The 12,389-nt window shown below is 42.1% G+C and overlaps 1 protein-coding gene across 2 annotated transcripts in view; it reads left to right on the forward strand.

Moving 5' to 3' along the window:
• The first annotated feature begins 771 nt into the window (after nucleotides 1-771).
• mapk8ip2 (mitogen-activated protein kinase 8 interacting protein 2) overlaps nucleotides 772-12,389 on the forward strand; it is a 43,272-nt gene continuing 31,654 nt past the window's right edge. Inside the window, exons 1-2 of one of the 2 annotated variants that reach the window (XM_033039964.1) lie at nucleotides 772-1,310; nucleotides 9,456-9,561. In XM_033039964.1, the coding sequence (XP_032895855.1) occupies nucleotides 1,246-1,310; nucleotides 9,456-9,561 (171 nt within the window). In that variant the 5' untranslated portion in view covers nucleotides 772-1,245. The remainder of the gene's footprint in view (nucleotides 1,311-9,455; nucleotides 9,562-12,389) is intronic. The other variant, XM_033039965.1, reaches the window with a different exon arrangement.

Below are 12,389 nucleotides of genomic sequence, written 5' to 3' on the forward strand. Positions count from 1 at the left end.
TTCAGTGCAGACTCCATGTCCACATCCCGTCACAGCTGTTTACGCTAGATTTTCCGGGGGGGGGGGGGGTGCACTGGTATTTGCAAGAAACAGCATTCACCAGAGATTAACACATTAAAAACAATAGTGAAGATTATGTAGTCAATTATAAACACTCGATAATCGGGTGCATCAGACACACGAGTAGCATCTTTTAAGAGTGAGGTGTCGCAGTAAGATTTGTAGTTTATCCCTTCCCATCACCTAAAACCTATCCCTCGCGTCTTTAAAGTTAAGTCTTGACTTAATTCGTAGATACTTGCATTGGGTGTGCGACCGAGGTCGCGGCCTTAGGGGTGGGGAGTGTAAATGATAGAGGAATCCGATGTTGTTGACAGATGCGAATTATTCCTTCAAGATGGTTGTCTGTCAAACCTCTTACCTGCTTCCATGTCAAGCTATGTTCAGGAACGATTGCATAACATTAAAGATGTTACATAAATTCAGGTTCAATTAAGTAGTCTGGGTGACTTGATACAGTAATTATTTTTGCAAGGTTCGTTGTCGCATTTTTGATTAATTCAGCACCCAATGGCTTCGGACAGCGCTCGCTTCGAATTCTGTCTGAATCAAGTCTCAGTTCAATATAAATCTGAGCGTCGCTATTTGCAAAGTCACGCCGGTGGAGGTTAGGTCGGGAGGGGAAGGGGAAGGGGAGGTTGAAGGGACGGGTGGGGGAAAAAACACAATGTTCTCCTCTTTCCCGTCTTCACGGTGACGTGTTCATCCCCCTCCCTCCCCTCGTTTTATCTGCAACATCCCTCTGCACAGTCAATGCGAGGAGCTGGATGCAGCAGGAACCGAGCTGGTTTGCAATGCGGTTATGTAAAAGCTAGCTCTGCAACAAAAAAAAAAAACCTCCTCCCCACATACTCTGGGGTTTCGACGCAAACCGGTGCCCCAAATGCGAAGGACAGTCAGTCCCAGGACTCGGTGGCGAGGCAGCCGAGTTAGTGACGGCGTCTAAATGCTCCGCAGTGCTGGTCGCTTCCTTGCACATTATATGATATTACTACATCTGGTCCGTTTAGTAATTAAAGTATCGATTTATTGTTCCCACCTTCAAAGCTCCTGATGCACGTGAAGAACGCGGATTGCTGTCTGTTTGCGGTGTAAACCTGAACTGGAAGCTTTGATTTTTATTTTTCTCCCTCCCATCAATTGCAAAGCCTCTTGTGTCCTTGGGTTATTTTTTTGAGTCAGAAGATGGCGGATCCCACTGAGATGTTTTCACTGTCAACCTTCCACTCTCTCTCCCCTCCAGGCTGCAGGTAAGAGTAGATGATATATAGATTATAAACGTAATATGTTAACAATTGTAAGATCCTTACCTCTGTTATTTTTGCTACAGTCGTGCAGAAACTGATGCAATTACCTATTAATTATCAACTAAACCCGGCCACAATATGTCATTTAATGATTAGGGCTTTATTTTAATTTTAAAATATATTTTAAGAATTGGGGGGGGGGGGGGAATCGGCTGCGATACAAATTATTTGGTACGGGAATATTCCGAGGATAAAAATACTGCAGGTAATGACTGAAAACGCTAAGTCAAGTCAGCATTGGGCCCAGCAGCCAACCAGTGATATTTATGTGGTTTGCTGGAACATCGGATCGTCGCAGGGTTTGTTGTGGGTGACTGAAATGTTAATGTGATTTGTGTTATTTATTTCCAAGTGGAATTTAAATCACCCTTCCCTCATTACGCACACCCTTCTACATACAAACACATCCTCTCAGCCCCGCATGTGAACACCGAGCCAACTACACACCACTATGCAATCAGCCATTCAGTCATCAATCTATAGATTCAAGATGTACACACCCTATCTGCTTAACAATGCATCCTGATGTAAACACCCTCATACATGCCCATAGACATAACTGTACATCCACTCATCTAATTATACACACCAAGAACAGCTTGAATTATTTTGCACTTTTAATAAGACAAAACACTCCATATAATCTGATTGCACTTTCGATTCAGAGCAGGCAGCAAAATTTGAACCACTGAGATAAGAACAGGCAGTCATAGACTCGAACAAAAAGATTTGAAGGAGCATATTTTAGAGATGTTAGAGAATTCAGGTACTGAAGGGGAAACTTCATAACTACACAAACAATAATTACTGATAAGTTATGCTGCTAGTGTTAGATGGGTGGGAGGAGGTTCATGTAGGCTGTAAACACCATTATAAGCTTATTGGAATGAGTGGTCTATTTCTTTGTTGTGCAATATACATAATATTCACTTGAACATTATCAAATAAAAATTGGTACACAGCCAAATAAAGAAATATCAGTATGAAGGAACTGCAGATGTTGGTTTAAATCAAAGATGGACACAAAATGCTGGAGTAACTCAGTGGGACAGGAAGCATCTCTGGAGAGAAGGAATGGGCGATGTTTCGGGTCGAGACCTGAAACCTCACCCATTCATTCTCTCCAGAGATGCTGCCTGTCTCGCTGAGTTATTCCAGCATTTTGTGTGTGTCTTTAAATAAATATCAGGTCTGATTAAAAGATGGATAACGTTTGGAAGAACATCATTTAAAAAGAAAAGAGGTGGGAAGGTGAAGAAGTTGAGGGACATCATTCTGGAGGTGGGAAAAGGAGGTGAGGCACAGATTCCTGTGACAGAGTGGTGGAAACGAGATGGCCAAGAGGCCATAATTGGAAGAGCTTTGAATTCCCAGAGGATTGTAGGAGAAGATTACAGAGTAAGGAAGGGGCAACATCATGAAAGGATTTCAAAACCAATGATGCAATGATGTAACAAATAACAATGGAATAGTTCAATTCTAAGGTAGTACAGATATTAACAGGTTTCAAGAGTGGATTTAGAAAATAGTCTTCATGATGGAGATGGGTTGAGGTCAGAAGCTTGGGATTTTGTAAGGTCTGTTAAGGGTTTCAAATAATTCCAAGAAAGAGTGATAAAGTCAGTGGCTAGAGGAAGAATTTGTGATTGGAATCAAAGACCGTGGGATCAGGCGTAAATGAATGAAATTTCTGCGAAAGCAATGATGGAGATTGGATAAGCAGCAGAGAGATTGATAGAAGTGGTAGCAAGGTAGATCTGAGGGTTTTCAGATGATGTTGCCAGGGGCAGCATGTAGATGAGCAGGGCCAAGGCTGGACATCTGGGACTGTGCGGAGGTATTGGAGAAAGACCAAGAAGAGAAGTCATCTCAGAAGTTTTTTATTGATGGAACCAGGAGAAGAAATGGGTAACGTTTCGGGTCGAGACGCTTATACTTCCCAATTCAGGCAACCTCTCGGTGAACTTTTTCTGCACCCTCTTCAAAGCTTCCACACCCTTCCAGTAATGTGATGACCAGAACTCTGCTCAATGTTCTAAATGTGGCTTAATCAGTGTTTTATACAGCTGCAACATGACTTGCCACCTTTATACTCAATGCCACAAATGCAAATACACTGTATGTATTCTGTACAAACAAATATCAACAACTAGAACAGTGCAGCACTAAGCAGGCCCTTCAGCACACAATGTAGGTGCTGCACATGATATCAAATGCAACTCTTATCTACCTGCACGTAATCCATATCCCTCGTTTCCCTGCATATCCATCTGTTTATCCAAAAGTCTCATAAATGCCACTATCATATGTTCCCCTACCACCAACCCAGGCAGTGTGTTCCACGGACTTCACACCCTCTGTTTAAAATAAATTTGCCTCACACATCCCCTTGAAACTTTGCTCCTATCACGTTAAAGCTACGCCCTCAAGTATTTGATTTTTTTCATCCCGTGAAAAATGTTCTGACTGCCTATCCTATCTATGCCTCTCATAATTTATATATATTATTAGCTCTCCCCGCAACCTCTGGTGTTCCAGAGAAAACAATCCAAGTCTGTCCAACCTCCCCTTGTAGCTAATACCCCTTAATCCAGGAATCATTCTAGTAAACTGCCTCTGCACCCTTTTCAAAGCCTACATATCCCTGCTCTTCGATGAACTAGTTCTTGGCCTAGTCTGTACCCTGTATGTGATGTTATGAAATAGCCCTGTGGCTCTTGAAGCTTTAAACCTAAGTGAAATATAAAGCCAGAGTATCAAGCGAGGGTTCTTCTTCGATTCAAATGGAAGGATCAAAATTAATGAGGCCTCCCATTAATGAAACCTGTCATTTGCATATAATAGCAGAAAAGCAAGATGATGCAATGTGTTTACTAGAATATCTGCTCAGATCAAGTGCAGCAGGTTTGATTGTTTTTTGTGCCTCCACCATTTTCAGTCCCAAAGGCTCTATTTCCCAAAGGGAAATCATGCTTGACTAATCTTCTGGAATTTTTTGAGGATGTGACAAGTAAAATGGATGAAGGGGAGCCAGTGGATGTAGTGTATCTAGACTTTCAGAAAGCCTTTGATAAGGTCCCGCACGGGAGACTGGTGACTAAAATTAGAGCACATGGTATTGGGGGTAGGGTGTTGACATGGATAGAAAATTGGTTGGCAGACAGGAAGTAAAGAGTAGGAGTGAACGGGTCCTTTTCAGAATGGCAGGCGGTGGCGAGTGGAGTGCTGCAAGGCTCGGTGTTGGGGCCGCAACTGTTTACCATATATATAATGATTTGGAAGAGGGAATTAGGAGCAACACTAGCAAGTTTGTGGATAACATAAAGCTGGGTGGCAGTGTGAACTGTGAAAAGGATGTTAGGAGGTTGCAGGGTGACCTGGACAGGTTGAGTGAGTGGTCAGATCTGTGGCAGATGCAGTTTAATATAAATTAATGTGAGGTTATCTACTTTGGCGGCAAAAACAAGAGGGCAGATTATTATCTCAATGGGGTTAGGTTAGATAAGGGGGAGGTACAGCGAGACCTGGGTGTCCCTGTACACCAGTCACTGAAAGTTGGCGTGCAGGTACAGCAGGCAGTGAAGAAAGCCAATGGAATGTTGGCCTTCATAACAAGAGGATTTCAGTATAGGAGTAAAGAGGTTCTTCTGCAGTTGTATAGGGCTCTGGTAAGACCACATCTGGAGTATTGTGTACAGTTTTGGTCTCCTTATTTGAGGAAGAACATCCTTGTGATTGAGGCAGTGCAGCGTAGGTTCACGAGATTGATCCCTGGGATGGCGGGACTGTCATATGAGGAAAGATTGAAAAGACTAGGCTTGTATTCACAGGAGTTTAGAAGGATGAGGGGGAATCTTATAGAAACGTATAACATTATAAAAGGACTGGACAAACTAGATGCAGGAAAAATGTTCCCAATGTTGGGTGAATCCAGAACCATGGGCCACAGTCTTAGAATAAATGGGAGGCCATTTAAGACTGAGGTGAGAAAAAACTTTTTCACCCAGAGAGTTGTGAATTTGTGGAATTCTCTGCCACAGAGGGTAGTGGAGGCCAAATCACTCGATGGATTTAAGAGAGAGTTAGATAGAGCTCTAGGGTTTAGTGGAATCAAGGGATATGGGGAGAAGGCAGGCACGGGTTATAGATTTGGGACGATCAGCCATGATCACAATAAATGGTGGTGCTGGCTCGAAGGGCCAAATGGCCTCCTCCTGCACCTGCTTTCTATGTTTCTATGTATTGTGACTGCTGATTCCCTGGACAAGGGCCGCTGTCATACACCTTGGGAAAGCAATTTTGTGTGTGTGCACCTTGACAGTATGTCTCACCTGAATATTAGAAGTTGGGTGGGCACGCAGTTGAATGGCTCCCTAACTGAAGGAAGTGAGGGTGTAAAAGCTTGGTGAAATAAAAAAGATCTTAGGGTGATCCTGCACACAAACTGATTTAAGCCCATGTTGATTTTATCCTTTCTCACACCACTAAATGTGCTCCTACTGCCTCGTCCCCTATACACTGTTGAATCTCCCCCAGTTTATTTTCTCCCCCCTGTTTACTGCTCAGATCCTTTCATATTCCATTCAGACCATGATTCTAATTTTCACATTGATCTTTTAATATTCCGTCTAATTTAATCATGCTCAGGCTCTTTAATATTTAACCAAATATCCTGGTCTCATTCCTTTTGTAAGTCATCTAGTCTAATTACAGCAGAATATGAGGCAAATTGATGCAAACTATCTTCATGATATGATCATCGAAACCCCAGCATTATTTTGGTAACTGTATTACATAGAACATAGAACATTGAACGGTACAATACTGACCATGATTCCAAATTAAATTAATCCCATCTACCTGCGGGGTGCATATCCCTCCATCCCTGCATGTTCATGTGCCTGTCTAAATGCTTGCTAAATGTCACTATTGCATCTGTGTCCACCATCCCCCTGGCTACACATTCCAGGCATCTACCACTCTCTGTGTATAAACAAAAATTGGCCTTGCGCAAAACCTTTAAACTTTCTCTTTTGTCAGAGGGTGGTGAATCTGTGTAATTCTTAGCCACAGAAGGCTGTGGAGGCCAAGTCAGTGGATATTTTTAAGGCAGAGATAGATAGATTCTTGATTAGTACGGGTGTCAGAGGTTATGGGGAGAAGGCAGGATAATGGGGTTAAGAGGGAGAGATAGATCAGCTATGATTGAATGGCGGAGTCGACTTGATGGGCCGAACGTCGGAATTCTGCTCCTATCACTTATGATTTTATGATCCTTCTCACCTTTAGGCCATGCCGAGACATTTCAACCCTGGGTACAGACCTGACTATCTATCCTATGTATGCCTCTCATTTTACAGAGTTCTGTCTCCGCTCTCCTCAGGCTGATGCTCCAAAGAAAACTATCCAAGTTTGACAACCATTCCTTATACTCTCCAATACAGGCAAAATCCCGGTGAATATCTTTTACACCATCTCTGAAGTCACCACATCCTTCCTGCAATGGAGTGACCAGAACTGCACAAGTTACCTCAAATGCAGCCCAACCAAAGTTTGATACAGCTCCAACGTGATTTCCTGATTTATAGTCAATGCTCTGACAATGAAGCCAAGCATGCCATACACCTTCTTTACCACTCTTATCTACTTGTGTTGCCATTCCAGAGAGCTATGGACTTGTACTCCAGGATTTCTCCATGTGCAACAATACTCCTAAAAACCTCGCTATTTACTGTTTTCTTTCCTCTTACCTTTGACCTCCCAAGGTGTCACACCTCACACTTGTCTGGATTAAATTTCAAGTGCCATTTCTCCACCCACATCTACAATGGCACAGGGGCGGTACAGTGGCGCAGTGATAGAGTTGCTGCCGACAGCGCCAGAAACCCGGGTTCGATCCTGACTACGGGTGCTATCTGAATGGAGTTTGTACGTTCTCCCTGTGACCGTGTGGGTTTTCTCTGGGTGCTCCGGTTTCCTCCCACACTCCAAAGACATACAGGTTTGTAGGTTAATTGGCTTTGGTAAAATTGCAATATGTCCCCACTGTGAAGGATAGTGCTAGTGTACGGGTGTTTGCTAGTCAGCACAGACTCGGTGGGCCGAAAGGCCTGTTTTCACACTGTATCTCTAAAGTAAAGTCTAAAGTCTATAACTGTTTAATATCCCGTTGTTTCCTTTAACAAACCTGATCATCGACAACTCCACTAATTTTTGTTCCACTCCAACCATACTAATCAGCTCATCTACATTTTCATTCCAGTCATTTATATCATAAACAACAGGAGTCCCTATACTGATCCCCACGGAATACCACTGGTCATAGTCCTGTCAACTTTGTCCAAGCCAGGTTTGAATCCAATCCACCAACTCACTTTGGAGCCCACTCATCTTAATCTTCTGGATTAGCCTACCATGGAGGACCTTGTCAAATGCCTTACAAATGTGCATGTTAGTGACATCCACTGACCTGTCCTTAGCAATCATCTTTGTCACTTCCTCAAAAAAACTCATTCAAGTTTGTAAGGCATGACAAACTCCACATAAAGCCATGCTAACTATCCCTAATAATCCCACGTTTATCCAAATACAAGTAAACCCTTTCCCTAAGGATCCTCTACGAATTATGCGGCACCTCTAAGACTAATATTTCTCTAAGTATGATATCAAGAATTGAATGCAACAGTCCAAATTTGGTCTGAAGAAGATTATATACTAAACATTAGATATTATGTGCTGTGATGTAAATTATGCCTTAAACAGGGCCTTGGTCAAATTCAGTCTTAACTCCTCATTTGCATTTGTAGAACAGCAACCACAGCGAGAGGTTGTTGTTCTACAAAGAGCGTCGGCTCTCTGGTGGAGTTATCCCATGATTTTTCTATTTAATGCCTGTTTTAAAGGTATATATTTTGTATGCTATAAGTTATTGTCTCAAAAACTTACCTGGCTGCCTTTGTCTGGGTACAAAAACTAAGAATTTCATTTACCTTTTTATAGCCTTTCTCTGTGCTTCAGAATAACTCCTGCCCACTCATCGGCAGGCAGCATCAGCCCCCGACCAAAACCCTTAGTGAGGCCGGAAACGGTGCGATTGTGTATCACTCAGACTTCCCCATCTGCCTCAGTCCCAGTCTGACTGCAGTATGCTGTGTAACTCGGTACATGTTTATCCTCATTCTAAACCAACTGGTGCTGAGGCTTGAGTTGCTGGAAGAGGAGCCAGAGGAAGTGATGACCTATCTTTTTCTCTCTTCTCCGATATGCCTTTTGAAGTTAGTACACAAAAACTGGTTTCAGTATGTGCAGGTTGTGCTTAATCAAACACATAGCAGTTGTGGCTATTTCCTTCACAACCAGAAATTGAAAGAGTGCCCTACTGTGCATATGGTAAAGTGCAATCTGTTCAACAATTACCTGATCGATGTCTATTACACTCTTCCACAGAAGGTAGCAACCCTTTGTGTTGAATCTGATAGAGTTGCAGTTCTCTTTGATTTTCAAAAGAAGGAATAAATTACTCTTAGAGGATTTGGCCAGGAGAAATGTCTTGTGCGTCTGAAATGTTAATATGCACAAAATGTGGTCCTGTGTGTAGGTGAGAGGCATCATTTGTACCAATTGGACATTTTCATACAGAAGAGTTTGTAATACAGGGGACGTTGGCTTTGACAGGTTGTGTTGAATTGAAGTGCACCATTAACCTCTGATTTCTGCTGGCATCTAACTTTATGATAGCCAAGCCCCGGCAACACTCTTCTCCCATCATTTGTGGTTGTGGCAATTAAAGGGATGCTCCTCCAGTGTAGTGTTGCAGTTGAAAATGCAAGAAACGTTCTCCAGCAGTGTAGATCTAGGGAGTATGCAGTGACAGTCATTGTTGGGTAGATACCAATGTGTGTAAGATGTGAGTGTTGTACATCAGTATTGGAGTAAAGTGTATGAGTTCAGTTGTGTTTGAGTTGTATTGAACTGAAGTATCAACCGTTTCTCTGTCCACAGGTGCTGCCAGAACCACTGAGTAAATGTAACTTTATTTTTAATTTCACGCTATCTTTAATGTTATTGTTATGGTTCTCTTCTTAATAGACCTGCTCACGATATCAGCCTGGAGGAGTTTGACGATGAGGATTTGTCTGAGATTACTGATGATTGTGGAATTGGGCTGAATTATGACTCTGACCCCTATGAGAAGGTAAGGGCCCTGTACTCATCAGCAACATTCTAAAGACACTTTCTGTTATTCCAATTTCAAATGCCAAATTACACTTGCGGTTGATTAAATTTTCTCCTCACAGGGGTAGGAACCAGTTAACACTGCACTGGTTGGTGCTGTTCAAAAGATTTTCTATATAACTAGCTGAGTAGATAAATGTAAGTTACAAAAGCTAGAGACTGCCAAATGCATAGGGCGGGCACACTGATATCAAAATGTTGCTTTGGGTATAATGAATGTTTGATGGTGAAACATTGTATGAAATAGTGGATATTTTAAGAACCTTTTTACCAGTGAGAACAATTCTCAGAATCGCTGTACATGACAGGCAGCGACTTAAAAGTTTAAAATGACCTTGCTTGTATTTTCAATGGAAATATTAATACAGGCATTGGATTCAGTTATAAGTGCTGGCATTTGGCATCAAATCAATCAGAGAAACAGAATGAAACTGAAATACTCCTAAACTTGCAATGTTGCAGATGTACCAGGTGCTCTTGGAGATTTGATTTGAGCTGCTTTCTAAAGGTTAATTCTGTTTTCCTTTTTTACATTATTTGGACATGAATGAAAAAAAAATCTTAGTTTTTAGTCAACATGACAAGATTGTGGCAGTGGGAATTAAATGACACAATTCTCAACCTTCTATACATCTCTAGCACTCTCCCACTGTTTTTGTTTGAAGTCTGCTGAACTAGGAAATTATTGGCATTGTGTTAAGATATAGGTTAACATAAACTAGAACCAGAAAGGAAATAATCATCAGTGTCTGAAAACCTGTGCACCCATCAGGAATGCCTGGATCAATGTTGAATGTGGGAGGGTGTATGGCAAAATAGAAATGGGTTGTTCCTCTGACCAGTTCCCAGCAAATCATCAAATATCTACATAAACTGATCCAATTCATCAGCACTTGCTCCATGGCCTTCAATGCATTAACTTCATGCTTTTAAATATTGTGAGCGTATCTGCCTCCAGCACCCACTCAGAAAGTGTGTTCCAGATTCCAACTGGTTCCTGGGGAAAATGTTTTTCCCCCAGATCCTCTCTAAGACTTATGTTCTTTACCTAAACCTATGCGCTCTAGCTTTAGATATCTCTGTTATTAGGAAGGAATTCCTGCTATCTACCCTATCAATGCTCCTCATAATGTTGGTCATTTCTATTAGGCTCCCCTTCTGCCTCCTTCACACCAGGGAAAAATTCTAGTCTATCCTGTCTCTCCTCATAACTGAAACATCCAGTCATAATCCCAGGAATCTCTTTTACACTCTCTTCATTGCAATCACATTATTCCTACAGTGTGTTGATTAGAATTGTGCACAGTACTCCAGCTGTGTGTACTCAACACTCCGGTCACTAAACATTTCTCCATCAAATAAAAAATCCCCACATTTTTTACAGTGTGGTTCGGATATAAAAATCCTTCCACACTACCCTATCAAACACAACCAGCTCAGATAAATCATAGGTTCTTTATAGCTTTAACCCACCCCTATACTGAGACATCATGTGCTTCCTCTGTTGTCAGATTAAGGCTGCCACTAATCATTTTTCAGAATCCTTTTTGGTCAGCCGCCACAAATCATTTGGTGAAGCCAATGGAACTAAATTTCAGAAGTGGAGTACAAAGGACCAATATGTATTTCTTCCTTGATGTCTCATCCAAGTGACGTACAGTACAACACTTTTCACTGGGGGCGTTGACCTGGATCAAGTACTGGTCATTCTCCCAAAAATACCCGGTCTTAAAACTATATAATTTCCTGAAATGCTGTTGATTACACTTATCCAGGAGAATTTCTGCTTCATAAAACATTGATGTATCAATAGCTCAGTGCAAAATGACATAGCCCATAGTTCAATTCCCAGTATTAGTATTCCTTTCCCAGATGGCAGTCCCTGTGCCTGTTCCCAATTAACAGTAATCCAGTCACCTGAGTTGTCCAGTCTCCTGTTGCATTCGCATTCTCAGTGACCCTGCTCCCTGTTCCATTGCCCAGTTGATGGTGGCCTAGCACCAAACAGAAATTCCCAGCCATCAATGGTACAGGTTCATTGTGACAGTGATCCAGGCTGCAATCCCAGATAGCTGGTACACAAAAATGCTGGAGAAACTCAGCGGGTGCAGCAGCAATTATGGAGCGAAGGAAATGGGCGACGTTTCGGGTCGAAACCCTTCTTCAGACTTGATCAGTCTGAAGAAGGATTTCGGCCCGAAACGTCGCCCATTTCCTTCGCTCCATAGATGCTGCTGCACCCGCTGAGTTTCTCCAGCATTTTTGTGTACCTTCGATCTTCCAGCATCTGCAGTTCCTTCTTGAACACATCCCAGATAGCTGATTGGCCTTAAGCTATTGCGAGTCAGAAACATATCATTTTACCAGGGTAATCGCAAAAGGAAACTATTTGTCACAGTAATTTCAGAACAGCTATAATTTGCATCAATTACATGAATTACAAGCTCATTTTTCTGTCAAATATTGCCCTACCAGTCTGCCTGAAATATATGCAGCAGTACAGTGCAAAAGCAACAGTGAAATGGACATCGGTGCAAATGCAGAATGTTTTTACTGCTTAACAAAAAATGATTACCAATTTTAACAGCACATGTTGTCATTGATAGGGTAAATTGATAAAGTGGTATTACTTTTCACAGCCATTAGATATATCTTAGTACTTCATTGAGCCACATGTCCGAGAAGGATTAGGAGCTGTGCACTGGGTCCGTCAGCAGTTTCTGAGAAATGTGAATCATCCACTTGAGCACTATCTTTGTGCCACACCGACTGGGCTGAACAGCAGTC

This window comes from Amblyraja radiata, chromosome 21 (assembly GCF_010909765.2).
Source record: "Amblyraja radiata isolate CabotCenter1 chromosome 21, sAmbRad1.1.pri, whole genome shotgun sequence".
In the NCBI taxonomy this organism is placed as follows: domain Eukaryota; kingdom Metazoa; phylum Chordata; class Chondrichthyes; order Rajiformes; family Rajidae; genus Amblyraja; species Amblyraja radiata.